This window comes from Rosa chinensis, chromosome 2 (assembly GCF_002994745.2).
Source record: "Rosa chinensis cultivar Old Blush chromosome 2, RchiOBHm-V2, whole genome shotgun sequence".
In the NCBI taxonomy this organism is placed as follows: Eukaryota; Viridiplantae; Streptophyta; class Magnoliopsida; order Rosales; family Rosaceae; genus Rosa; species Rosa chinensis.
The window spans coordinates 33,272,638-33,300,328 of record NC_037089.1 but is presented as its reverse complement, the minus strand read 5'-3'; the positions used below and the strand labels follow the sequence as shown (position 1 = coordinate 33,300,328).

Genomic DNA, 27,691 nt, shown 5'->3' with positions numbered 1-27,691 from the left:
ATGAAATTAGTTATTTTTTCAAGGTAGTAAATACATAGATTGTAATCATAAATGAATCCACATGGTATAAGATAAGTGGGGAAGGTAGAAAGGAAAAGGTTGGAGGAGAATGTTGCTAACATTCCTCTTAAAATATAGAGTGTAATGAGCAATTAGAGTGAACAAAGAAAATTATAGAGTGACCCATGTAAAATTCAAAGAAATGAAATTAGAGCAGGTATAATAAGGATAGAGAAAATGGTCACTTTGCCCCCAATTGTGACCGTCTTTGTTTTCTTTTGCTTCGCATTTCACAATTGCGAAAAGTGAGCAGGATTTCATGTGAGGATTAGAGGACGATGAAATCCCTACTGGTCTTAAACCCACTTCCCTTGAGCCCTAAAACCCTTGCTCTCCAATTCCCAAATCCTTCAATTACCAACCGTTTCAGAACCATAAAGCACGGCGCCATTTCTCTCAGGCAGCTCAGAATTCGCTCCGCTGCTTCCAACTCAGTTGCAGCTTTCGCTAACGCCGACGAAGAAGCCGAGTCCGCTCAGCTCTTTGAGGTTTGCATTTCAATTTCATTTCTCTTTGTTTCGAGAAATTTTTGAAGGTGAAATTGTCTGTGGTTTTCAATGTGTTGCTGAGAAATGGAGGGAGTGAAAGGAGAAGACTTGAACTTTGTTGGAATTCAGAGTAATTTTCTTGATGAGATGAGAAGCTGAGTTTTACAAAGGGTCCATTCGGTAACACTCTAAGAGATAGATTGAAAACTCGAAACTCGAAACCGTTAAAGTGTAAATTTTGTTCTTTCTGTTTTCATACATGTGTCTTGAGAAAACTAAAATGTATGAGAGGGGCATTTCCATTTTCAATGTTGGAGTTGGTACGTATAATGATTAATACAGTGATTTGTGTAGGGGGATATCTTGTCTACGAGAGTGTATGCTCATTTTTATTACATGAATGTTGTTCCGTATTTGAGAAAATTGAAGCCTATGGATTAGAACAGTAGGGTAAGAATGGGAGGTGAAATCAATTAAGTGTTCTTTTCCCACTCTCCGGTACTTAGCATAAACGCGATTTTAGATGTTTCTATAAAGCATAGCATATAACAGTTTGTAAAAAAATTCTTTTTCTTTTGAAGAATATCTGGTGGCTTTACTGCTCTGGAGACGATTTTGACTGCATTTATTTATTTTTAGTTAGATTGAGCTATTTAGCTGTTAGTTAATGGAGTGTTTTGGTCATTTCTGTCCTGTTATGTATTATGGTAGGGTTTAATATTTATTTAAAATTTTAAGGTCTGTCTTGGGCTGTTTAGTGCCTCAAAAGGAGTGATTGGTAAAAGCTAGTGTCACTGTGTACTTGCATTGGTGGGCTCTTCTCTATGTGGTGGTCGGAATTCCAGAATTACATTTTGAAGGCTGTTGTGATTTCTCTTCAAGATCTCAAGGCAAAGATTTTTGGGTTCCTTTTCGAGATCAGGCTCCTCCATATTTAGAGCCTTTAGATATTATTCACCTATAGTGGTCAACTTTGGTTGTTAATGAATTAGGCGTATTTGTGTATTATAATCCTAGGTTAGCCTCCCCATCTAATTTTAAATGGCCTTCTGTTCACTGAGAAAAAATTTATTCATGTTTGTGAACCGTATATTCTAGGGTGTTTGGGAATGTTCTTCACTTTGTACATAAGGATTGTGGTGGTGAAATTATTAATTCTGTATCCTGATTCTGGAAGGAGCAGCTAGTTTTGGGTCTGTGAATATATAAAACCACCTGTTTTGAAGATGGATGCTGGACCTCTGGACAGTGTATATTTTCTTCTTCACTTATTTTACATATATTTAATTTTTTTGGTACCCCATAGACTTTACATTCAAAGAAGTCTTGTCTTTCTTTTCTTAAATAAAAAAGTGATGCTTCCATTTCTTGTTGGTTTCTTATTTAGTTTTCGTGTTTCTCAATTGAGTATATCTTCAAGTAGGAATCTCCATTGTTCCTTTCTTCCATCAATGGTGACTGCCACAGTTAAAACGTTCCCAAAAACAAGAATATGCCCTAGTAACCACTCATTCTTCAACTTTGACCATGGCCAGTACATTTCAAATATGATGGTGCCTGTATGTATGTATGTATGTGTAAAAAGTACTTGACTTGCTTATAAGAAAGAAAAGACGATGAAACTAACTAGTTGGATTAAACTACTTACTAATTTTTTATTGTATTTTATTTTTATATAGAAATTGAAGGATGCAGAGAGACAAAGGATAAATGAGTTGGAAGAACTTGAGAAGAAGGCAAATATACAGTTAGAGAGGCAGCTTGTCATGGCTTCATATTGGAGCAGGGCCTTATTGACTATGCGTGGCAAGTTAAGGGGGACAGAGTGGGATCCTGAAAATTCACATAGGATTAATTTTAGTGACTTTTTGAGACTGCTTAACTCAAACAATGTCCAGTTTATGGAGTATTCAAACTATGGTCAAACAATATCAGGCAGGTTTTTTTTCTTTGTAACTGTTATAATTTAACTGTGCTAATTGATTTTTTCAATTTATCTTTATTTAACATATCAAATTTGGGGCATTGTTCTGAGAAGTTTTTCATTTTAAGTTCTTGGGTGTCAGAAATGATTTCCTACCTTACGTTAGTCAATGCAATTGATTCTTTCAGATTAATATGTTGGTTTTGCATTTGGCATTCAGTTGCATTATCATGTTTTATAAGACATAAGCTCTTGAACCTATTTATATATTTAGCTCTTTGTCTTTCTAGTGTTAGCTGCATATGCCAGTATTTTTTGATAACTTGCTTGTAGATCTGTTCCATCTTTGTCTCTTAAATTATTTCTCTGAGCTTTTTTTTCTTTTTTTCTTCTAAATGATTGCCGATCTCTGCAGTGATCCTACCTTACTACAAAGATGAGAAAATGGGAGGAGTGGATGGGAATTCAAAAAAGGAAATTATTTTTAGGCGTCACGTGGTTGACCGAATGCCAATAGATTGTTGGAATGATGTTTGGCAGAAGTTGCATCAGCAAATAGTAAATGTTGAAGTTTATAATGTGGATACAGTACCTGCAGAAGTCTATTCTACTGTTGCAACTGCAGTCATATGGTCCATGCGGCTTGCCTTGTCTATTGTATTGTATCTGTGGATTGATAACATGATGAGACCGATTTATGCGAAGTTGATACCTTCTGATTTAGGAACTCCTAGCAAAAAAACCAGGCAACCACTCAAGCGCCGTGCCCTTGGATCATTAGGAAAGAGCCGGTACGTGGAGAGTAATTCTTTTATGAGTGCTTACACTGGCTAAATGACCATGCAATATCTTTACAAACCGGAGTTCAGTTGATATGCTCCACCACACTTGGTTACTCTTAAGTTATTTTCGTGTCATTACCTTGAATAGATATGAAATTTGTTGCAAAAAATTGGTAGCCGAAATGTTTTTTTCATATGCCAAGTAGTCCAAGAATTGTTTCTGAATCTAACAAGCTTGGCCCCCCATCAGTTTGTGAGTTACTTGCAAGATTGTAAAGTGGTAGATGCCATATTAATATTCCGAAGTGGGCTAATATATCTCTTGTTTGTAAACTTTTCCACCGTTGTTCAATTTGGATTTTGGGGGAGTCCTTTTGTGCCTGTATTGGAAATCATGGAATTTATTTTTTGTCCCTGTATGCACAAAGAATTTAGAAATATTCAAGATTACTGATTTTGTAGTTCAATTTTGCAGAACTTTATGCCAGGAGAATTCTACTATTAGAACTTGACAACATACAATATTCTTTTACTTAATTGGAGAAATAAATTTTGCTGGCATGCACTAGAGTTGGGGTCTAACTATAGCTGCTTTTTCACCAGGGCCAAATTTATATCTGCAGAAGAATCTACTGGGATTACCTTTGATGATTTTGCTGGCCAGGAGTATATAAAGAGGGAGCTGCAAGAGATTGTACGGATTTTAAAGAATGATGAAGAGTTTCAGGACAAAGGCATCTATTGCCCAAAAGGTGTACTTCTCCATGGACCTCCTGGAACTGGTAAAACACTGCTGGCTAAAGCTATTGCTGGTGAAGCAGGCCTGCCATTCTTTGCAGCAAATGGCACTGATTTTGTAGAGGTATGAGTGTATTACCCGATTTTGCAGTAATGGTTTCAAAGACTGAATGAATCAGAATGGCGTTCAAAAACAAATCTTTTTGAGATTGAACAACATAATATTGTAACCATTTAGATTATCTTTAACCATTACATGGAGCAGTTCTGGATTTCCTCTACTTAGATTTCTTGTATTTTTCCTCTTTTATGTTGCTTTGATTCTTGATGATATACTTATTGTGACACTTACTTTCATCCCAGAATTGCTTGTTGTCTGTATTAACTTCTACCAAATACTAGAATAATTTTTTTTTGTTTTAACACAATAATCTATTTATACATTTTTTTTCCCAGATGTTTGTTGGTGTTGCAGCATCTCGTGTGAAGGATCTATTTGCTAGTGCCAGATCCTTCACACCCTCCATTATATTTATTGATGAGATAGATGCCATTGGTAGCAAGCGTGGTGGACCGGATATTGGTGGGGTAAGTTAACAGACATCTTTCTTTTATTTTCCCGTCTTCAATCTCTATGTCTTCGTAAAAAAATTTGGAAAAGGAAGCATACCAAATAGTGGGTTGTTTTGGTTTCTAAATGGTCTTGCTGCATTAGGCTCCACATACTCCATGTTATATGGCCACTCTACCTCAGCATACGACCTAGCTACAACTGAGGCTCCATGCAGTCTTTTCTTAAGAATTTCTCATGAAAAAGAGCGTTTTCACATCAGATGGCTCCACAGGTTATCCAATTTTGTGGTTAGAGATCAGAGAACTTGGATAATTTTTATGTTGGCCAGTGGTGCAACAGTAGGCACACACACACACATATATATATATATATATATATATATCTGTGTGTGTGTGTGTCTAATATTTTCTTTTGTTTTTTTTGGAAGAAACAGTGCTTGTATTAGAAAATCAGTCTTCATCCCGTTTATTAGACAAGCCAGTGGTGCAACATTCTTTCAATCTAGGTTTGTGTATAACCTTTAGCTACCAACCTAGTTTTACATCTTTCAACAGATCTACCGCTTTATGCTTCACGGAAATTACTCCATCTCTAACCAACAGGTTTTTTACCATTAGGCAAACCAAATCCAAAATAGAATTTCTCTGGTGTGTCTGCATCTAGTTAGCCTAGCAGTATTCCACTTGAGGTTTCTTGGAGCACTCTGTAAAATACTAGGAATGGACACAGATGACAATTGATTTGCAAAGGTTTTATATAAGACAAGCAGTGAGATGACAAAAAGTTAGATATATGATACTTTACAGCAGGTTTACCTTATGGACAACCATAATCATCAGGAGGACGAAGATCTCGTAGGATAACCTTGTAATTGATTTTCACTTTGTGTATTCAACTGTATCAACACATTTGTGCCATCTAGAATACTATCTGCTGGACTATCAAGGTAGAATTAAATGACCTTGGTCCTGCCACGTCTTCAAAATGCAGATACAATTATAATGCTGCCTAGTTGGCACAGAAGACACCTCCAAATATCACTTTCATTTTCTATGAGGTTAATGTGAATCTGTAGTTGTTCCTATCTTAATATACAACACCAGCATTGTATGAGTGTGCAAATTGTTTTATGAAGGGTGGTGCAGAACGAGAACAAGGCCTGCTTCAGATACTGACAGAGATGGATGGATTTAAAGTAGCTACCTCACAGGCATGTCTTTCATCTCTTCTTGAATTTGAAAAGGATATTTTGTAGCTTGGCTGCTAAACATGCTTTTTAATTGTTCAGGTGCTGGTTATAGGTGCAACAAATAGGCTAGATATCCTAGATCCTGCTCTATTGAGGAAGGGTCGTTTTGACAAGATTATAAGAGTTGGTTTGCCATCAAAGGATGGTAGATATGCCATATTGAAGGTACTTTCACAAGTCCTTCAGCATTAGAAACTCTAGAATTCTAAAAGTGTTGGAGTCCTTGCATCAAAACCCTACTTTTTGTGCAAAACTAGGTGCATGCAAGGAATAAATTTTTCCGTTCTGAAGAGGAGAAGGAGACTCTTCTTCAGGAAATTGCGGAACTTACAGAAGATTTTACTGGAGCAGAGCTGCAGAACATACTGTAAGATATATTTGTTTTTTGGACAAGTACTGTAAGATAAGCTTAATCCCCTGATCAAATAATCAATTCATCATCAAAGGGGTCATGCTTACATTATTGTAATTGCATGGCAGGAACGAAGCTGGTATTTTGACTGCCAGGAAAGACTTAGATTACATTGGACAAGAAGAGCTACTTGAGGCTTTGAAAAGGGTCAGTGGTGTTTTCCGCATTCAGCTTTCCCCCTTTGTAGATCTTGAGTATTGAAATTAGGTAGACTAGTATACTGTCTTACATGTTATTTGTTTATCAAATTTTGCAGCAAAAGGGCACTTTTGAAACCGGCCAAGAAGACAGTACTGCAATGCCAGAAGAATTAAAACTGAGATTGGCGTATAGAGAAGCAGCTGTTGCTGTCCTGGCATGCTACTTTCCAGATCCATATCGTCCTTTTACTGAGGTTAATGGTGTTACTGTGTTTCACTCCGTGGCGCAAGTACTTCCTGGTAGAAACATGCTAATTTCATTATTTTTTTATCTTCTACAGACAGATATCAAATCCATTAATAGTCAGCCCAATATGCGCTACACTGAAATATCTGGCAAGGTCTTCTCAAGAAAATCAGATTTCGTAAACGCAATAGTGCGTGCATGTGCTCGTAAGTTACACAAGGAAATTTTCTATAGTTAGCAAAATCATTTTCTCTCGTCGTTTCATTTCATCTTTTTTGTTCCATCATCAAGTTTTATTCTCAGTACATTTCTTGAGTCGAGATACCAGTAATTCTGTTTTTGAATATATTAAAAATCTACTTGTGTAGGTCTACATTAATAGTTGTGTTGCATGATTTGAGAAGGCTGTTAACTTTGTTTTCACTTTCTATTCTGCTGATTATAGGTGTTCTATTATGGTACCTATTTGTGATATTTCAGGGGCATCTATATATGTTTTTAAGATATAATCTTAATTCTGGCTTATCTTTTGAGGTCCAAAATTTGAAGTTGTATTAGATAAATACTTCATATTTGTTTACATCGAGAGGCTTTTTCATTCAAATAATAGAACCTGCATCTTCTCAACATTATTGCAAGAGCAATTGAGAATGAACGCCTTTGTTGTCCTTTGTCAAATACCAAATACAGCAGTTCTGTTAGGTGTATGAATTAGTAGGTCGGGGTAGGTCTCTGAACAATTAAAGGGCCAGAGTACACAGAGCCTCCTTTGGTCTTGTGTACAAAGTTTGTTTTGATGTTGATTCATGAAGCCTGTAAACTTCACTGTCTTAGTTTTAAGCCGGTGATGAAAGGATCTTTTAGAGTATCGAAAGGGTACAGCTTAAAACTTTACTGCTAAAATTTCAGGACTGATTAAAAGAAGTGAAAGCTGATGACAAATAAATCAAAGTACGCCGTATAAGAGGGGGACTCTGGCCTCTTAGGTTGAAAATATTTGGCTGGATGGAGTGGTGGCGAATGTAGGTTTATGAAAGATGGGAAGGCTTTGAGTTCATTAAAAAACTGATGGTTGAATAAGAATTAAGGTTGTAGTAAGGAGTTTGGGGAGTGAAGAAAGAAATGAAGTATATGGAGGTCAATATACAGGATCTCAAAGCTTTGTGAGAGAGGGAGGGGTTAAGTGATTATTTGAAAAGGACAGGCTGTTTCGTGAAGTGGACACAAACAAAAAGACAAACCTGAGGTCAAGATAAGGAAACTGGATGGTTTGGAGAGGGATGGAGGGAGGATTTGAGAAACAGATTTGATGAATGGCTATTTAGGGAAGAACATTTTGGTGGGAAAGAGCTGAGATCAACAGCGCAATGGAGAGCCAATAACAACAACTTCTTTTTTTATTATTATTTTTTTCTTTGGCATAGCCGGCTGTGGGTTGGGGGCTAGTAGACGATATATGCTTTTATGACAACTATATTCTAGTAGTGGGGTGGAGACTCAGATTCAAGCTGTTTTGGCAAGCTTGCCACTGTACTTTCTGCCATTTTTTGTTTTTTTCCCAATATTCAAAGTGGCGGACCTTGAACATAAGATTGAGGCATGCTTTTGGGTTGGTACAGGGCAAGGATAAAGGATAAGTTCATTAATTGGGATTGGTTTGCAGAATACACAGGGGCGGATTTGCCTCTTGTAGGAAATAAATGATGGGGAGGTGGAGGAGCTATCTTTGAATATCATTGCTCTGGAAAGTGTTGGCTGGTACCCTTCTAGAAACAATGCAAGGAGATGATAATCAGAATATTTGAAACTTCTCAATTAAATCTCTTGATATATTTTTAGATCAGATCTACTTAATTTCCAATTTTGCACCCTATGACCAGATCTGGAAATAAAAGCCGCTTCTAAGGTCAAGATTCTTTCTTGGTAGTGTGGAGCAGGGAAAACACCTGTGAAGGAACATGGTTCAAAGGAGAAGACTGGGTGCTTGTCTGTCTTCCAGCTAGTGTATAATCTGTAAAAAGGGAAGGCAACCGAGAATCACGTTTTTCTCGAATTCTAAGATGCTCATTTTTGTGGTTCGGCTGGATACCAAGGGGGTTCTCTTCTATTGGTAGAGAAAAGCACTAGGTACTGGTGGGTTGTAAGAAGGCCTGAAGATAAAATTGGGGATGGTCAGGACTCAGGATGTTTAGTGTTCTATATAATTCATCACTTTGGGTGTCATTCAGAATTTGGGAACCATCCTTAGTTGGCTGTGCTAATGGTTGCTGTGTAGATGCCAAGTTTCAAACTTATTTTACTGGTCAGGCATGATTGTAGTTTTTTGTTTTACTTGTATTGATTGGAATTTTTCTCAACTTTATTGCTAAATCGTTTGAAGTGGATTTCATGTTTACTTACATGTAATTCTTTATGATGCACATGTGCTTGAGTGCATTTGTTATCGAACCTTGAGATGTAAGCCTCACTCCTTTCAGGTGCCATTTCTGATTATTAGACAATGATACCTAGATGAATTTGTCCTGCACCTGCTGAATTTTATTTATTGTGTTTACTTGGGAAATCTTAGCAAATGTGGAAAATAAATATTTTGATTTTCTGTTTGCTTCAATATGTAGCTAGAGTAATTGAGGAGGAGATGTTTGGGGTTGACAATTTATGTTGGATCTCTGCAAAAGCTACATTGGAAGCCTCAAGGCGTGCAGAATTTCTGATTCTTCAGACAGGAATGACAGCATACGGGAAAGCATACTATAGAAATCAAAGTGATCTTGTGCCAAATGTATGTTACAGAGATGGAGTTGAAATTCCAATCTTTTGTATCCTTTTACAATAGCTTGTCCGGCACAAATAGCGTCAGTAATATTTGAATTTAAAACAGCTTGCAGCTAAGCTTGAAGCACTTCGTGATGAATATATGCGTTATGCTGTTGACAAGTGTTCATCCGTGTTAAGGGAGTACCATTCAGCTGTAGAATCAATCACAGGTTAGTAATCTGTATAATTCTTCTGTTAACAGATTTCAACAATTGACTGCCATGACCTTGTTGGCTTCAATTTATTTATCTGACTGGTTGTTGTAATTATTTACAAATTTGTGGTTGGCTGTATGCTTTCATGTCTTCCAGATATTTTACTTGACAAGGGAGAGATCAAAGCTGAGGAAATTTGGGACATATACAAAAGGGCTCCTCGAATACCTCAGGTAATCCTTGAAGTGAGAAATCAATAGTAATGGTTCAGAAATCAATAGTAATGGTTCTTTGTGCGGTTTTACCTTGGCAATTTAAGACAGTATTCTATGATGTGTCAATCTACTCACTGTGTTGGTGAAGACACGGAAATATGGGTTAGTAGTGGCCTTTGTAGTTCATTTACCCATATGTGTCGATTCTGACTGTTCGGTTTCACCCTTTTATCAGTTGGGTGTAAATAATACATCTGAAGAAATTTAAGCAGAACAAAATGTAGTGAATGTCAAACTTTCTTCCTTATATCTGTGTTTGAAAATCTTTTGGTGTGTCCCATGTGTTTTGATAGAAAGGTCTACTTTAGAAGATATTGATGGAGGTAAGTTTTATTCTAATTCAAGTAGATTTTGATTGGTTAGGCTTAGAATTAGGTTGATTGCTTTTAAGTAGGATAACCAAGCCAATTAGTCCTTAGTTGTAAGACTGTTTGAATCAACTTTTAGAGTGGGCTTTTGGCTTCACCTTGAGCATCAATTAAATTTAAGATGTTCCATTTTCCTTATTTCCTGCAACCAGGGATCTTTGTTTCTTGAATTTTCTGTGCCCCTCATGTTAATTTTGCTGTGCAATTGTAATTAGAAGGGAATTACAATTCTTTTGTTTATTGGTTGACTATGGGAAAGCACTTACTGAATTTTAGTCTAATGCTGTATTTGTTTCTAATTAGAAGAGAGAAGAAATAAAATAAATTTTTTGAGCAAGTATATCCTGTGTTTTCCCTGCCTTTCCTCTAAGTCATCAGTTGGTCTTTCATATTATAATGCATGGTTTTTTCTACTAAAACAAAAAGCCATCTTTGAAGATGTTTCTATTGCAAAGGAACCGAGATAAAGCTATTATCTGATTTAAGTATTTAAACGGGTGGTCAGAACTCAACATTTATATAATTATTATTGCCGTGGTATTAAGGATGAGGAGGAAAGATTAATTTCTAGTCCAAATGATCTGAGCATTCTAAGTTGTTACTCTTGCTCGCTGTTCAGCCTGCAGTGAATGTAGTTGATGAATACGGAGCCCTAGTTTATGCGGGGCGTTGGGGAATACATGGGATTACACTTCCGGGAAGAGTTACATTTTCACCTGGAAATGTTGGGTTTTCAACCTTTGGTGCACCCAGGCCTATGGAGGTATTGGAACAATTAGTCTTGCTGCATTTTTCCCATTGCACTGTATTTTGACAACATGCTACTTGGTTGTTTCTATGATTTGTTTGCCAGACCCAAAGAGTCAATGATGAAACATGGGAGCTGATCGATAACATCTGGGATAAAAGGGTTCAAGAAATTAAAGCTGAAGCTTCCGCTGAGGTTGAAGAAGACAAAGAAAGGCCACAACTTTTGATGGCCAGCCATTTCTTTTGAAAGTAATTTCCTCTCTTTTATTGCTGTTGCTTTTAGTGAAGTTGTTGAGAGTCCCACTCTGGGAACTTAATGCCTTGCCTAGCTACTTATACGTTCTTGTGTCTCTCCACCCATTGCCAATTGGTTCTGGGCTGGATGCTCCAATTTCTTCATGGTGCTATTTCACATGGGCTTAGTGGCCACACATTCTCCACATTGCCCACATGTTTGGCTCAAGTCTCAAGTCATTTGAGCCATGAAAATGCTACTTTTCCACACTAACTTGGCTTTATAGATCTTGACTCTCGAGTTAAAACTATGTCTCCCTTCATCAGAGCTACCATGACAAAATATGGGGAAAAACAAAGCTCTGGTTTGACTCATGTTGTAAAACTACACACAAACTTTAGAGGATGGCTGAGCAATCCATGTCTATGTGAATTCCTTATCTTGACTTGAACAATTTTGTCTTCTCTCCATAACATATTTCTTCATTTTCATTTTGATTTAGTCAATTTAACCATCTTCACAATTAGTGTTAAATGGGGTCCTACACCTTTTAGGTTTGAAAACATGTGGTTGGAACATCCTTCCTTCAAAGAAAACTTTAGAAAGTGGTGGGAGGAAGGAAACTGTGATGGCTGGAAAGGCTTTAGATTCATGAGAAAGCTCAAGAATGTGAAAGGAAAATTAAAGATATGGAGTCGAGAGACTTTTGGTGATATTGGGAAAGAAAAGAAAGTGGTGGAAGCAAGAATAAACGAGCTGGATGAGGAAGAAAGGAATGCAGGTATATGTGTGGTCAAAAAAAGGGAGAGGGAAGTTTTAAGAGGGCGACTGGAGGAGATAGCCTTGAGAGAAGAGATTTCTGGAGGCAAAGAGCTAAGCTAAAATGGGCCAAAGAAGGAGACAACAACACAAGATTCTTCCACAAGCTAGTCAATGGCAGAAGAAAAAGAAATGCTATTGAAAAGCTGGAATTAAGCAACGGCATTGTAGTTGAAGAAGAGGCTTTGATAGAGGAAGAGATCATCCGCTTCTACAAGAATCTCTATTCAAGCAAAGAGGAAGTGAGTTTCGGAATTGAAGGCCTCCATTGGAACCCAATAAGCGTAGAGAAGGCAAGATGGCTGGAGAGACCATTTGAAGAAGAAGAAATTAAAAGAGCAGTGTTCGAGTGTGACACGGATAAATCTCTGGGTCCGGACGGATTTTCATTCGCAGCTCTACAAAGAAATTGGGAAGTGGTCAAAAGAGAGGTATTAGATGTTATGGCAGAATTTCACACAAACGGAGTTGTGAATAAGGTGACGAATGAGACATACATCTGCCTTATACCAAAGAAAGCAAATTCACTAAAAGTGGGGGATTACAGACCTATTAGCTTGATAACAAGCTTATATAAAATTATTGCAAAGGTATTAGCTTGGAGATTGAGAGAGGTTTTAAGTGACACCATTTCTGCTGCCCAGGGCGCTTTCATAAAAGGGAGACAAATATTAGATGCAGTTTTGGTGGCTAATGAAGTGGTTGATGAGACAAGGAAGAAGAAGAAAGAGGGTCTGGTGTTCAAAATTGACTTTGAGAAAGCGTATGATCACGTAGAGTGGAACTTTCTGGATTATGTTATGGAAAGTAAAGGCTTTGGAGACAGATGGAGAAAATGGATAGGGGGTTGTCTCAGGTCAGCAAATTTTTCTATTCTGATAAATGGGAGACCAAGAGGAAAATTCGGTGCTTCTCGGGGATTAAGACAAGGTGACCCCTTATCATCTTTTCTTTTTACCCTAGTGGTGGATGTTCTGGATAGACTTATGGAGAGAGCAAGAGATTGTAGACTAATTGAAGGCCTGGTAGTCGGGAGGGAAGAGGTTGAAATCACTCATCTGCAATTCGCTGATGATACAATTTTCTTTTTGAAGGATGATGACCAGAATTGGAATAATTTAAACATGGTCCTAGAAAGTTTCTGTTTGTTTTCAGGGCTGAAAATCAATAAATCAAAATGCTCCGTAGTTGGAATAAATACTGAGGCTGGGAGATTAGAAAGGATGGCTGTTGATCAAGGCTGTGAGATTGGAGTTTGGCCTATGAAATACCTGGGCCTTCCCTTAGGTGGTAACCCAAAGCAAGCTTCATTTTGGAACCCAGTTGTAGAGAAAATTGAAAAGAGATTGGAGGGTTGGAAAAAGCTTTTTTGTCGAGAGGCGGTAGGCTGACATTGATTCAAGCAGTTCTAAGCAGCCTCCCAACATACTATTTATCTCTTTTCCAAATTCCGGTGGGAGTGGCAAAGAGATTAGAATCTCTTCTGAAAATTTTTTTCTGGGATGGAGTCGGAGAGGGTAAGAAGAACCATCTAGTTCGTTGGGAGATAGTGTCGAAAAGCAAAGAAAGAGGAGGGCTGGGAATCGGGAATCTACTAGCAAAAAATAAGTCTTTCCTAGGGAAATGGCTTTGGAGATTTCCTTTGGAGAGAGAGTCCTTATGGCATGCTGTAATAAGGAGCAAATATGGATATAATGTGAATGGGTGGGACACAAAGCCAAGTATGGGTGGATCAAGTAGAAGCCCTTGGAAGGATATTTCAGCAGGAATAAGCCAATATTCTCTCTGTCATAAACTAATTGTGGGCAATGGTAAAAGAGTGAGGTTCTGGGAAGACTCTTGGCTAGAGGATCAACCCTTAAAATTCTACTTTCCAAGGTTGTTCAGACTATCAAGACACACCAACTATTCAGTGGAAAGGTTAGCTCTCCCTCTCAATTTTCCGATGAGCTGGGATTTTGGGTTCAGAAGAAACTTAAATGATCAAGAGATTGAGGAGTTTACCTCGCTGATGGTTAAGCTAGAAAATGTCCGATTAGTGGAGTCCAAACCAGATGAAAGGAGGTGGAAGCTTGAGCCTAATGGGAAATTCTCTTGCAATTCTTTCCATAGTTTCTTAATTAGTGGTGGATCAGATCCAATTTTTCCTCCTGCAAAGTTTATTTGGAAGGTCAAGGTCCCTACTAAGGTGAAGATTTTGGGTTGGCTTGTGGTACTGGGGAAGACAAATACATGTGATGTTCTTCAAAGGAGAAGACCAGGAAGTTGTTTTTCTCCTCACTGGTGCATTTTATGTAAAGCTCAAGGGGAAAGTGCTGATCATGTCTTCGTGCATTGTGAAGTGGCTAATTTCTTATGGAAAAAATTATTTTGGGAAGCAAGAGTGGACTGGACAACTCCATTACAGAGAAATGACTTGCTAAGGGAAAACCCATAGCGTTTGGTAAAGGTAAAAAGGCCAGAACCCTTTGGGGTTGTGGGGTGCTAGCTGTAGTTTGGGTGGTCTGGATGGAAAGAAATAAAAGATTATTTGAAAACTATGGAGGGGTGGAGAAGGAAGACCTGTGGGAGAGAGTCAAGTTTTGGGCATCCTTATGGGTTTCTATTTCTAAGGAATTCAAGGATTATAACCTTTCTTCCATTATTCTTAACTGGCAAGCAGCTGTAGTATAAGCCCCTAAGCCTTGATTAGTATTATTAGACGAGATGCTAGGCCTATAGCCCTAGCTGCCCTCTTTAGATCATTAAAGCGGACTCCTTGTCCGCCTCCCTGTATCTCGATTTTTGCTTTTTTAATAAAAAGCTGTTTCTTCTCAAAAAAAAAAAATTTAACCATCTTCACCACTGCCTTAATTTCTAACTAGCCCCTTAACATGTGCTCTGCACATGTCAATTGGCTTTTTTTTTTTTTTTTTTAATTAAAAAAGTTATGAGCAGTTTCTCTCCTGATTTTGGGGAAGCTTCTCCTTTTTTCATGGGAAATTTCAAATATGATAGTCTTAATGTAGAAATAATTTGTTTACTAATATCTATATCATGTAAGCCTGTGAGGGCATATATGGTAGTTCAAAAGTTTAACCATTCCCTCAAGAATTGGCTTTATTATATAAGATATAAGATATCCGCAAGACCAGTACTACTATATAGTATGACCCATACTTGGTTATGGCACTTGAGTAAGACGGTCATCATGAGCCTTTAACATCCAGGAACAAAAACCATTCCAGCTACAAACATTGCATCCAGTATCTAGAACTCTTCATAGTGCTGAAGCTCCTTTTTGGTTCAATTTATGATCTTTAATGTATTTTTGTAAGATTTACTGTAACAGTACTTTAACATAATCACTTGGCAGGGACTTGATTATTAACGGAGGGCCATTTCGAGGTTGATGAACTGCACTGCAATTTATTGTCCATGAACCTAACATGCAGACCTATTCCAAGGTAAAGGAACTTTCGAGCATTCACATTCACTATGGCAGAGGTCTTATTCCTTAGAGTTTTGAGTTCATTCTCTTTTCTTTTTGGGTTATTGGTATAACCTTTGATTTTGTTTCATGTGTCTGCAGGTATTTTTGTTGTTAGGAGTCATAATTAATAAATAGAAATTTGTATGATCAGATGCTTCAAATCAAGATTTTTCCTCGAAGACATAAATTACGGTTGGCGGTGGTGAATTTTGGTAGAGGGTGAGTATTGTTGTGTGGTATGTGGGAACGCACTGATAAGTACAATCACGGGATATGGAAGACTGTAGTGTCTACTATAGGTGAGCATTCCAGTGTTTTGGAGATAGTGGATTCTATAGACAGGACAAAATTTATGACACTGCTGGGAATTTTGAAATAGTGGGAGAAAGATTACTGGACATACTTTCAATTAGTTGGTAATATAGTAGCTGATTTAGAGAGATTTGTATGGTAACGCTATTTTAGTTCAAACTTTATATATAAGGTTCATCTTTTCTCTTTCAAAACAAGTTGAACTATCAGTTTACCAGTTCCAATATGTATGCAATTTTGGTTTCTGTTATTTCATGCTCCCAAGTTTACTGGTTTTGGTTTCATAGTATTTTTTTTCCTGCTCATGCTAATCATATGCATTTTTTTTATTTTAATTTTTTTTCCCTTGCTTAACCTGTGCGTAATCTGCTGTCGTTTGTTTAATCAATACAAAGATTTTATCTCATATGGTTCTGGAGATTTAATTATTTTTATTTGAGAAGGTTGTTTACTTGAGGACTGACAGATTGATAATTAATTTTGGTGAAGTTCCAACGTAGTATACATTCATTGAAGAATTTTGTTTTTATTGGCAATCCACCGTTTGAATTATGATATTCATGAATATAGAGGAATTTAACCACTTCAGGTTGCAAATTTGCAATTACTCTTGGGCCCCGTTTATCCGATAGAAAATCATGGTATGAAATATGAATTAATTTCATTTTCCATTTAGAGGTGTCGTTTGGTTGTTATCAGATGTTGGAAAGGAAATAAAAATTGAGATTTGAGTGGAAATTGACTCCCTCAAAAAGCCTGAATTGAATTACCTAGTTAGAGGTGGTATTCTAATTTAATTTCCCACTGTCAGGTAAAATTATATATATTATCCCTCTAAAAAAGTTATATACCTCTGCCAATATTCCTTATAAGTTGATTGTCATAATTGTACTTTAATTAGTAAAAGGGTGTTATTGAAAATTTTAATTTTATATATAATCCTTATGACTTACCAAACACCACAATAGAAATAGAAAATTAATTTCAGAATTTAGCCCATGTTTGGGATTGGTTATCTTTTAAAAAAATCAGTTTTTGTTCAAAATTTTAGATTTTATCGTGTTTGGTAAATAAATGGAAAACAGCTTTAATTGAAAGTTATAGGTCACTGACAGCAGATTTTAGAAGCAGCCTAGAGGTTACTTTTAGAAGCTACTATGGATCAAAACACACTCTGCACTTTTAAAAATATTATTTACCAAACACGAAACTGTTTTAATTCACAGCTGATTATTCTCACAACACAGCAGCATCAGTTTTTTTTTTTAAAAGTCACAACAATCCTAAACTAGCCCCTAATTTTTCGTAATGTTCCAAACACTCACATGGAAATACTAAAACCGATTCCATTCCATATGGGTATGAAAAGAAAAATAAATCATTTTCCTATTTGGACATTCCTGCCAACCCATACGGGGCCTTATGGTAGTGTTATATTAAGCATTTTATGGATGTTATTGATCTAGGATTCGAGATTAGCAAATTTAGTCTGGTAAAGCAATATTTTAGGCATTGATGCAATCAACAATTACCATGTACATGTGGTGGGGTTGCAACAGGTATATTAATAGATGATATGACTGCATTTGGTCTGTTGTACCTCTGCGGATATGTTTCTACTGTGTTCCGGAAATGTGCTGAAGATGATCATAATTCTGAAGTTCCATTACTTGAGTAGGTTTTCAATTTTTCTTCTTGATTTGGGGATTGACATGTTTATGCACATTGCAGCTGCAATAGTAGGAAGTTGTGTCAAAGAGATGAGGAATAACCTCAGTCAGTTTTGTCATTAACGGATTCATCTATGGTACATCAATGTACCAATACATCAAGTACTCTAGTTTGATTCAGATGTAGACTGGCTTATGAATTAGCAGAGATTAGTTTTGGACTGCTCTATCTTTTATTCAAATTGGTCTATTTCTGTATCAAACTAAGTGTACTTCATATATCAGTATATTGTTGCATGTACCATAGAATTTCTAGTCACATCTCATGGTTTTTACCTTTGTTTGTTAACTTACTTCACTGCCTAATGGTTTCTTTACACATACTCTGTTCGAGGAGACTCGTGGTTCTTAGTTGCTAATGTAGATGGGTCTTCTCCTGCCATCATGCATGTGCATCGATCATCTCCATTTCCTTCAGAGATATCATCCCCAGGCTATGAAATTTTTTGTAATTAGCTGACTCGTATATTTGAACAACAGTTTTGAAACCTTTTAATTCTCGTTGAACATTATGCTCTTGTTTTAAATCACCAATAGTTGCTTCCCCAGATATCTCACCCTCTTTCTTGGTTTTAACTATATTATCTGGAGAATAATATTGTTGCGGTGTCTCTCGAGTCTCTAATTTGGAGGATTAGGTCTTTTGGCATCTTTAGTCAGGGAGGTTTTACAGTACATCAATAATGTAGTTTGTTGGTAAAATCTGCAGTCGTCACGCAGAAATAAAGAAAGAAAACAACACATGTGAAGGGGCCGATCACGTATTGGAAACGTGGAGGAGAGAAGAGAGCCTAGGGAGCCGGTGAAGGTGGTCAATATGGAGGTGGTTGGGTAACTTGGGTTCCATGTTCACTCTGGAGGTCATATCTAACGTGGAGAGACAATATTGTTTTGGATCTGGGTTAACTGAGATGAGTCTCATTGCCGAAAAAGAACTGAACTTGAGATGAGTTTGGGAGAGAATACAGCCTGGGTTGAATGAGATGGTCTCGTGGTACCGTGGTCTGGTACTTTGGTGGATAAATTCAGAGATGAGAGAGAGAGGACGCAGGAAGTGAAAGTGGTGGGTTTAGATATATCTGGAGGCAGTGGCAGATCTAGGATTGAAACTCTGGGTGTGTTTGGTTTTCTTAACGTACAAAAAAAAAAAAATTATTGTGGGGAATCTCGGTGGTACAAAACTAACAAAATCAACAATAAAATAAACGTGCAATGCAATACAAGAGAGATACTGCTTGTCGATCATGAAATCCAAAAGAAAGGAAAAGCCTCCAAATATTAAATCTGCATTAGTTTGCCAAAAGAGCATGAATGTTTAAGCAGCGTTAGTCACGACTATATGAAGAAGTAAGGAAGAAAAAGGAAAAGCTTTATATTGAACAATCCAATGTTTAAACTAATCAATGTTTAATTGTTAACACATACCAATGTTTAGTTGTGAAACACACCAGGGATCGAGGTAAACTAATTAATGTTTTTTTTTTTTTAGATGAATGGTGTCAAACAACATCGTCTACCTCCGAGTGTGGTAGGCCCCTTTCCTTTGGGATTGAGGGTGGGACTTGTTTCCTACATCGTCTATCTCCGAGGAACTAATATTGCCTAATCCCTTATTGGTTAAAAAAAAAAAACTTATCAATGTTTAATTACTATCACATACCACTTGTTTCTTTTCTGGCTCTTTTTTCTCTTTGTTTTCTGGTTTTGGTTTGGGAGATATAAGTTGAGGATTTCTGCTATACTTCTTTTGAACTTCTCCTAAGCTTCAATAGATCAGCCCTCTTCCCTTTCACAACCACTCTGTTGTTGGGATAATCAAAACAAAATTAATAACAACAATGATATATAGATGGAACACCTTATGTCCTTATCTACTAAAGAACAGCAAACCGTAATTTAATAACAAGATTTAGATATTACTTCAACCCAACATAAATCAACCTCAGTGAACCAATCCACCAAAACCAAAAGGGATAATGATCATTCACACAATTTTGAGGTTAATTAACCCTACTTACCCAAACACTCTAAGAGATTGCCCACTTACACAATATTTTATATATATTTTGCCCTAATACCCAATTAAGTATTTTTTTAATTATTTTTTTTATAAGAAGGTGAGGGACTGAACTGTTTTAGGGAACATGACTGGAAACCCTCGTAAGTTCTAAAAAAAAAACAAACCCTAATAGTTGCTAGCGTCGCTGGCGCCGCCTCTAAGCCGGTCTGGTTTTTCTTTCTTCCGGCCACAATGACACAGGAAAACATCCTCGTTTGGAACTGTAGAGGGATAGTCTATAACAAGACTCAACGGGCTCTCATTGATTTGGTACAGAGGCGGAAACCAAGTTTGATTTTCTTGGCGGAAACTCTATCTCAGCCAAGCCATATTGAAGCCTTAATGCATAAGCTTGGTTTTAAGGGCAATGCTTGTTACCCACATGAAGAGGACGCACAGGGAGTTGCATTATTATGGAGAGATGATATCAACGTCAATGTATGCACCCGCTCTCCTCACCATATCGATGCTGATATTGGTGATCCTAGAGGCCCGACATGATACCGCTTTACCAGAATCTATGGGTTTGCAGCACAAAGTGACCGCACTCATACATGGGATTTGATTCGCTCTTTGAATGCAGAGCATTGTAACTTGCCATGGATTATGGCTGGGGATTTTAATGAAATCATGTGTCAAGCAGATAAGTCGGGTGGCCCTCCTCGTGATGCAGCACCAATGACACAGTTCAGGCAAGTAATGGCAGACTGCGGTCTCATGGATATGGGCTAGCTTCTTTGGCAGTAGGTTTACGTGGTCAAACAACTTCACAAAGGAGCGACTTGATAGAAGTTTTCAGTGGCTGCAGTGGAGAGTACTACACCCTTGCAGCAGTGTGATCACCTTGCCTCCAAGTGAATCGGACCACTGTCCAATCCTTATTGAGGTCAGGGCAGAAAGAAGACTTAGAAGTAAGGTCTATAAGCGCTTTAGGTTTGAAGAAATATGGCACGGGGAGGAAGGATGTGCTACCATAATCCAGAAGCATTGGGCTCAACCCATAACGGGAAACATACTATTCCAAATTGGACAGAAGATCTCTACTGCTGGACAGGAACTTATGAAGTGGCACACATCTAAATTCCAACACCAAAAGGCTAAGATGTATGTGCTTCAAGCCAAGATGGATGCCATCATGTGGCAACCCTTCTCACCATTACAATATGAGGAATAGAGGCAACATCATGTCCGGCACAGCCAATTACTTGCCAATCAAGAAAAATACTAGAGGCAGAGATCCAAGGTAACATGGCTCAAGGATGGGGATCAAAATTCTGCTTTTTTCAATCGGAAAGCTTCTAACCGAAAGTGCAAAAATACAATTAAGGGACTGCTGAATACCAACAATTAGTGGATCACGGATCCTCATATAGTTAAGCAACTACTTCTCAATTACTATAATGAAATCTTCTCTACTGAAGGTACCTGTGATGCAGCAATATCCGAGATCTTTCACACGAATGAAGATTTATTGAGGCCTTACTCTGATGATGAAATCAAGGCTGCATTGTTCCAAATGTACCCCTCAAAAAGTCCTGGACCTGATGGTATGTCCCCTTTTTTCTTCCAAAAATATTGGAACATTGTTGGTTTGGATGTATGTCTTGCTATTCGAAACTTTCTTGAGAAGGGTGAGATTTGGATTGCTTCCAATTTTACTTACTTATGCCTTATTCCGAAAATTACAAACCCTACTGCTGCATCTCATTTTCGTCCCATGGCTCTGTGTAATGTCATCTACAGGAATAGCTCCAAAGTTGTGGCTAATAGGTTGAAGAAATGGCTCCCTGACTTCATTTCTCCCCTTCAGAGTGCATATGTTACGGGTCGTTTGATTTCGGATAATACCCTTGTAGCTACTGAGGTGGCACATTTTATGTACAAACTGAGGCATCAGGAAGAGGGTTTCTTCTCCTTCAAGCTGGATATCAGTAAGGCATATGACCGCCTTGAGTGGAAATTTTTGCAGGCTATATTGACAAAGCTGCGTTTTGACTCCAAATGGATTAACATGGTGATGAGTTGTGTTACGTCAGTCACTTATGCTATTCTTATCAATGGTGAGCAATCTGAAAGTATCATTCCAACCAGGGGCATTAGGCAGGGTGATCCACTTTCACCCTACCTTTTTATCTTATGTGCAGAAGGACTCTCAGCTTTGTTATCACAAGCAGTGGACTCTGGATTTATCAAAGGGTTGAAAATCCTGAGGCCCCTATATTACATCATCTCTTCTTTGCTGATGACAGTTTCTTCTTTGGTGAAGCCTCAATACAGGAATGTACTCGGGTGAGAGAAATCTTGAACACATATGAACATGCTTCTGGACAAAAGATAAACTTCCAGAAGATTAGTGTGGTGTTTAGCAGGAATGTACCTAAAGAATTGCAATCTGAGTTTGCTGCTGTACTGGAAGTAAATTGTGTAGAGGAGCATGACAGATACTTGGGCTTGCCATTACTTGTGGGAAAAGCCAAGACGGCCAACTTTCGGTATATCAAAGAGAAACTCACAAAGAAACTAGTTAACTGGAAGTCCAAAATTTTAAGTTGTGCAGGAAAATAAATCCTCATTAAAGCTGTTGCTCAGACCATGCCTTTGAATGCTATGAATTGTTATTTATTGCCAAAAGGTTTGTGTGATGATATTCACCAGTTATGTGCTTCTTTCTTTTGGGGAGATACAGATGACAAAAGAAGGATTCATTAGCGTAGCTGGGAGAGATTATGTCTTACCAAACATGAGGGAGGTATGGGTTTTAAAAATATCTTTGCCTATAAACTTGCCATGTTAGCTAAGCAGGGATGGAGAATGGTGTCCAAACCCAACTCTTTGGTGGCTAGAGTATTTAAAGCTCGATATTTTCCCAATTGCTCTTTCTGGGAAGCACAATTAGGCGATGTACCATCCTACTCGTGGAGAAGTATTCTGGAAGGTAGACAGGTGTTGAAAGCGGGGGTCAAATGGAGAGTGGGAGATGGAGAACAGATTCATATTTGGGAGGACAAATGGATTCCTAATTACTCAAGGTCTCAGATTCACAGACCGGAAAGCTCAACTTCATTTGATAGGGTAGCTGACCTTATTGATCCTCACACTAGATCCTGGATTGCTCCATCTGTGTCTACACTTTTTTCTTCTGAAGTCGCTGCTCAAATACTATCCATCCCTTTAAGTAGAAGGGCTATTTCGGATAAACTTTTGTGGAAGCCAGAAAAACGGGGTTACTACACGTTTAAGACTGCGTACTGGATTTCCTAAGAACATGTTCTTCATAATGCTCTTGCTTCTACTTCACAGGGGGATCCTTTTAAGGAACTATGGAAACGCCTTTGGAAAGCTAGAGTGCCTGCCAAGGTCCAAATATGTGCATGGGCATGCCAAAATATCCTACCCACTAGAGAGCGATTATGCACCAAGGGATATGATGGTGAAACGAATTGCCTACTGTGCTCTGCTACCCTTGAGGATACAACACACATCTTCTGTAAGTGTCCGATTGCAAAAGAAATCTTCTCAGCTCCCCCATTTAATTTACAATCTATGGCTATGCTAAATTTGGTTTTTAAGGAATGGATGCTAGAAACTGCTCTTGTCCTTAAGCCAGAGACATTTGAAAAGTTATTAATGCTTATCTGGTCTCTCTGGAAAAATCGAAACACTACTCTGTGGGAGGATCATTCCAGACCTCCTTCGGTTCTTTTATGCAGTGCTTTGGCTTGGCTGGAAGATTTCCAGAAAGCTCGTGCTACTCCTGCAGCACTGAAGCAAACAGTTATACATTATTGGAGGCCTGCGCATGAAAGCAGAGTGAAAATAAATGTAGATGGTGCTTTCTTACCATCACAGGTGCATGGGGGAGCTGGAGGTATTGCTCGAGACCCAACTGGGCAATTCATGGCTGCTTTTGCTCACCATATACCGCATGTGAACTCTGCTAAACAGGAAGAATTGCTTGCAATGCGAACTAGACTTGAGATGGCAATACACCTACAGCTGTCCTCTGTCAGTATCGAAACAGATTGCCTTGCTGCTGTTCAAGAAATTATGCACCAACAATCTGATTATTCAGAGTTTGCAGCCATTATTGCTGACATTCAGGAACTCTAGAAGCGGTTAAATGAAGCACTGATTGGTTTTGCACCCAGGAATTGCAACCAAGTTGCGCACAGACTAGCTAGTATTGGTTTTGATTCTGGTCTAAAGGAGTCTTGGCTCCAAAATGCTCCCAATTGTATTCTAGGGCTGTGTTTGTTACAGGGGACTATTATCTCCCACCTTATTTCCTATAATAGTCTAGGACTCTTCTAGCCTGGGATATGCTATGTTAATACATGACCTATGTTTGGTACTGCTTAGAACTAAAGAGCAGAATAGTCAAAATAGTCATATCCCATGTTTGTTTATGTATTGGACTAAAAGTTCACATACAGCAAAATAATCATAGATTGAGAAAAGAAACCACAATTTGCATACTTGTAGTTAGTTTTTACACATTGACAAGTCCACCTATTAACACAACACAGCCTGAGATAACATGAGCAGGTTCAAATCGATAATTTTCTGCTACAGCCCAAATTGGTTTATTGGGGGTATTAGCAACAATAGATTTATAACTTGACACTGCAGTTTCCAATTCACTTGTAGCTGCATAACAAAATAAGTAACTTAGAATAACAGAATCACATGTAAAAGTAATAACATAACAAATAACCAACATTTTCCAAATTAAGATGTCATAAAAGAAATTGAAAGACAGTTATAACACATAAAAGTAAACAGCATCCTATTTACTAGCTGCTGCTGGTTTCTCTTCAAGTCCATCAAGTTGGCCAAGCAATAGTGAATAGGTACAACAATGATAAACAAAAGGAAAGATTTAGTCCACTGTAGTCGATGAAACGTATAGATGATTTATTATAGCACCATAACTTGTAAGCTTTCTGTCAAATAAAAAAGAAGGCACCAGCTTGGGGGTTGATTGGAGGTTACAAATCCTTTAACATAACTATCAATCTCACAAATAGAATTACATCATTCGACAATCCAACTATACAATTGTTTAGAGACTAAGACTAACCTTGAAGGACATGTGATGCCCCAGAAATTCGCATTTATTTTCCGAGGATTTTCCGGAATCTAAATTGTGGTTATTGGACGGTTTCGTGGCTCGTGGATGGAGCGGAAGTGTTTCAGATGAATTTTTATTCGGAAAGTATGACTTTAGGGGGGTTGCAAAGGTTGACTTTTTATTCGTTGGGATTCTCTGAAAACTTCCTTCATGAAAGTTGTAGAGCGCGTCGATACGAGTTCGTGGACATGTGGAACGCGAGAATTGGAGTTCGTATGAGAAAGTTATCACCATTGGAAGGAATTTCCATTTTGGTATAAATAGAAGTTTCCCAAGTTGGAAACTTACTATTTTCATAATTTCCTTTTCCGGAAACCATTTCCTTTCTCTCTCTTCTCTCTTAGCTGCACCTTCAGAATCGAAATTATCTGGCTGACCCGACCCTGACCCGGTCGATCTGACCCGACTTTTCCAGCGAACTGCTGCGGTCTCCGGCGACGAAACTTTCCAGATAGGATCGTCTCCTCCGTCTGGTCGTCCCTCTGGTGTCCTCTAGCACCGATTCTCCTCCACGGCGGTGCTGCAAGGTGGTGCAGGTTGGTGTTTTGGACCCGGTCGGAAATCCTTGTTCCGACGTCGGCGAGGCTTCAAGTCTTCTTGGTTGAGCTCAGAGCAGCCTCGTTGATCGATCCTTGGTGGTTGTTTGGATCGATTCACGTGAAACTTTGATCAACTTGGATTCGATTACTGTTCACGGCTTGTGAGGTAGTTTTCGACCCTTTATGCTTGTTTTCTGACTTCGAGCTAGTTAGGAAAGTTCACAAGCATGCTTAGATGAAGAACTTTGATGTTGGGAGTTTTGTGAAATATTGAGTTTTGGCCGGCGGCTGTGCGCCACCGTCTGTGGCGGCGTTCCGGCCACTTAAGGAACTGTTTTTGGTATTATATATGTTCTACTCGTTGATACTAGCGTTTCGATATATAATATGCAAGTTTTGGAGTTCGTTTGGAATTGTTATGATTTTTGCAGTTTCATACCGATCGATTTATGCTATCTGTGAGGATTTGAGTGTACGATCGACTTGTGGTTTGGTCACATCGATCGTGGACGTATTCCGGAGACTTTGGGAGGTCTCGGATGTGGTTTCGCCTCGATTGGTGCCACTTTGGGGATTTTAGTTCAAAACAAGGGTTTCGGACTTAAATCATTTGTGAATCGTTACTAATTTGAGATCATTGGTGATTAGGTGCTTCTAAAGGTGAATTGGACGAGTTGTTGGTGATAGTGTTAGTTCGGTTCTGTATAGAAGACGCAGCAGGATTTTGAGGTGAGTAATCTCACGAAGTTCATTCACAAACGGGCTTACCTTTATCGTTTTGAGAGTTATTTAGTTAACTGCAAACTATAGTTGGTATTACTGGCATTCCTGAGTAGATGACTATGTGTGTGTATATATATATTATGGGATGTATATATATACATACGTATTCATGTATTAGTAGGCATTCCTGCGCGGATGACTACATATAGATATATGTTTACATGAAATATATATGTTTTGGTGGTTTGTGGATTTATGAAAACAATATGCATGAATGATGCTTTTTATTGTTTTGGGTTGCGGCTTTTGGAAAACAAATGGTGGGAAATGGTATTTCTATTATTTTGAAAAGTGTTTTGAGGATTTGAGAGTCACAGTGACAAGACCCACCCCGTATTCCACCTTGGAATCTAAAGTGGCCCTGCGGGACCCACCTTTAAAGGAAATTTACCAAAAATTTCGGCATAACCTCCCTTAAAAATGGATAACCCAAAATCCTGCGAAAAACCAAAATTCACTTCTAATCATCCAACCATAACTCCTGGAGCCACCCTGCTCCCAAATTCAACCAAACCCATCTCAAAGTTAATAACATCATACATAATCTCCAAAAGGTAAAAGTTACTACAATCACCAAAGTTAGGTCATCGACCTCAAATATAATTCATACAAGTTTGGGTTACATATCCCTTAGTAATCAGAGCATTCTAGGAATATAAATAGACAAGGAGTGCAGTAGGTTAAACAGGTAACCTACAGAAGGTGATGGCGGAAGCAGGTGCGGTCACTATGGCTCACACTCGTACACCGAGCAACAATACTGCAATCTGGGCATTTGAAACCGAAGGGCCCAGGGAAAAGTATATAAAAACGTTAGCGTGAGTGGACAAAAATAAATAATTGAAAGAAAAAGGGTTTTATACTTTTCCACATTTATCTCAAAAAAAAACTCCCGATGCATGCAATAATTAAGAAAAGACCGACTAGCCCCGCTAGTCAAGAACAACAACAAAAGAACATGGGGAAAATGGGTTCACCATATGGGAATGGAGCCCCTCAGGCTCTACCTACCCTCGACTGCCACTCACACATAGATTGTGCGAGGAGGAGAATATCACCTCGACTACCACCCACGTGAGGAGGAGAAAGCTACCTCACTGCCACTCACAAACACAAAGTAAGTGAGGAGGAGACCTATTCACATGACCCGCGTATGGTGAGGAAGAAGATCGTCGAAAGCCAATAAATACGTATAATTTCCCCACTTATCTCGCAAAGTAGGAATCCAAATGTATAAAGACGTGACCCCGCACGCCAAGCTCCTCTCAGGTTCAAATATAAAATAAATAGTATAAATTTCCGAATCCACATAAATCAAAATCCTCAAATCGAGCATAACAAATCTTAATTCAAAAGTTCAAACCAATAAAACATTCAATAAACCAAACCAAAGTAAAATGCTCGATAATTAAGTTGATAAATCAATAACTTAAAACTTGCGGAATTTAATTTGCATGCATCAATTAAAATCAAAGGTCCACTCACAATATGCGGTCAATCCTGACGTCGCTCGTGATTCTCCTCGTATGGAGACTCCTCTCGTCCTGTACGAATAACAATCATAAATATATAATTCACAGGACGAAACTTTAACTTTACGATACTTAATTGGAAATTCAAAACATTCCCCTT

The 27,691-nt window shown here is 38.2% G+C and overlaps 1 protein-coding gene across 3 annotated transcripts; it reads left to right on the top strand.

Annotated features, from left to right (window-relative positions):
• Positions 1 to 235: 235 nt before the first annotated feature.
• Positions 236 to 16,067, top strand: LOC112186173 (probable inactive ATP-dependent zinc metalloprotease FTSHI 4, chloroplastic). Of its 3 annotated transcripts, XM_024324526.2 has the most exons (19): positions 418 to 548; positions 1,732 to 1,798; positions 2,228 to 2,483; positions 2,888 to 3,263; positions 3,858 to 4,116; positions 4,449 to 4,580; positions 5,702 to 5,776; positions 5,855 to 5,980; positions 6,073 to 6,182; positions 6,296 to 6,374; positions 6,484 to 6,621; positions 6,709 to 6,820; positions 9,233 to 9,396; positions 9,496 to 9,601; positions 9,743 to 9,819; positions 10,849 to 10,992; positions 11,083 to 11,228; positions 15,389 to 15,479; positions 15,605 to 16,067. In XM_024324526.2, the coding sequence occupies exons 2-17, from the start codon at positions 1,775 to 1,777 to the stop codon at positions 11,224 to 11,226; spliced, it is 2,322 nt and encodes a 773-aa protein (XP_024180294.1). In that variant the 5' UTR covers positions 418 to 548; positions 1,732 to 1,774; the 3' UTR covers positions 11,227 to 11,228; positions 15,389 to 15,479; positions 15,605 to 16,067. The 3 variants fall into 3 exon arrangements, with proteins under 3 accessions (XP_024180292.1, XP_024180294.1, XP_040370579.1); XM_024324524.2 differs by lacking the exon at positions 1,732 to 1,798 and having other exon boundaries at positions 236 to 548; XM_040514645.1 differs by lacking the exon at positions 418 to 548 and having other exon boundaries at positions 1,717 to 1,798.
• Positions 16,068 to 27,691: the final 11,624 nt, after the last annotated feature.

What these genes read in the sequence shown, in the direction of transcription:
- LOC112186173 (XM_024324524.2), top strand. Translation starts at nt 339, where the DNA reads ATGAAATCCCTACTGGTCTTAAACCCACTTCCCTTGAGCCCTAAAACC. An exon ending in TACTTGAGGCTTTGAAAAGG is followed by an intron (nt 6,375 to 6,483) that starts GTCAGTGGTGTT and finishes CAAATTTTGCAG; the next exon opens with CAAAAGGGCACTTTTGAAAC. An exon ending in GTGCACCCAGGCCTATGGAG is followed by an intron (nt 10,993 to 11,082) that starts GTATTGGAACAA and finishes TTTGTTTGCCAG; the next exon opens with ACCCAAAGAGTCAATGATGA.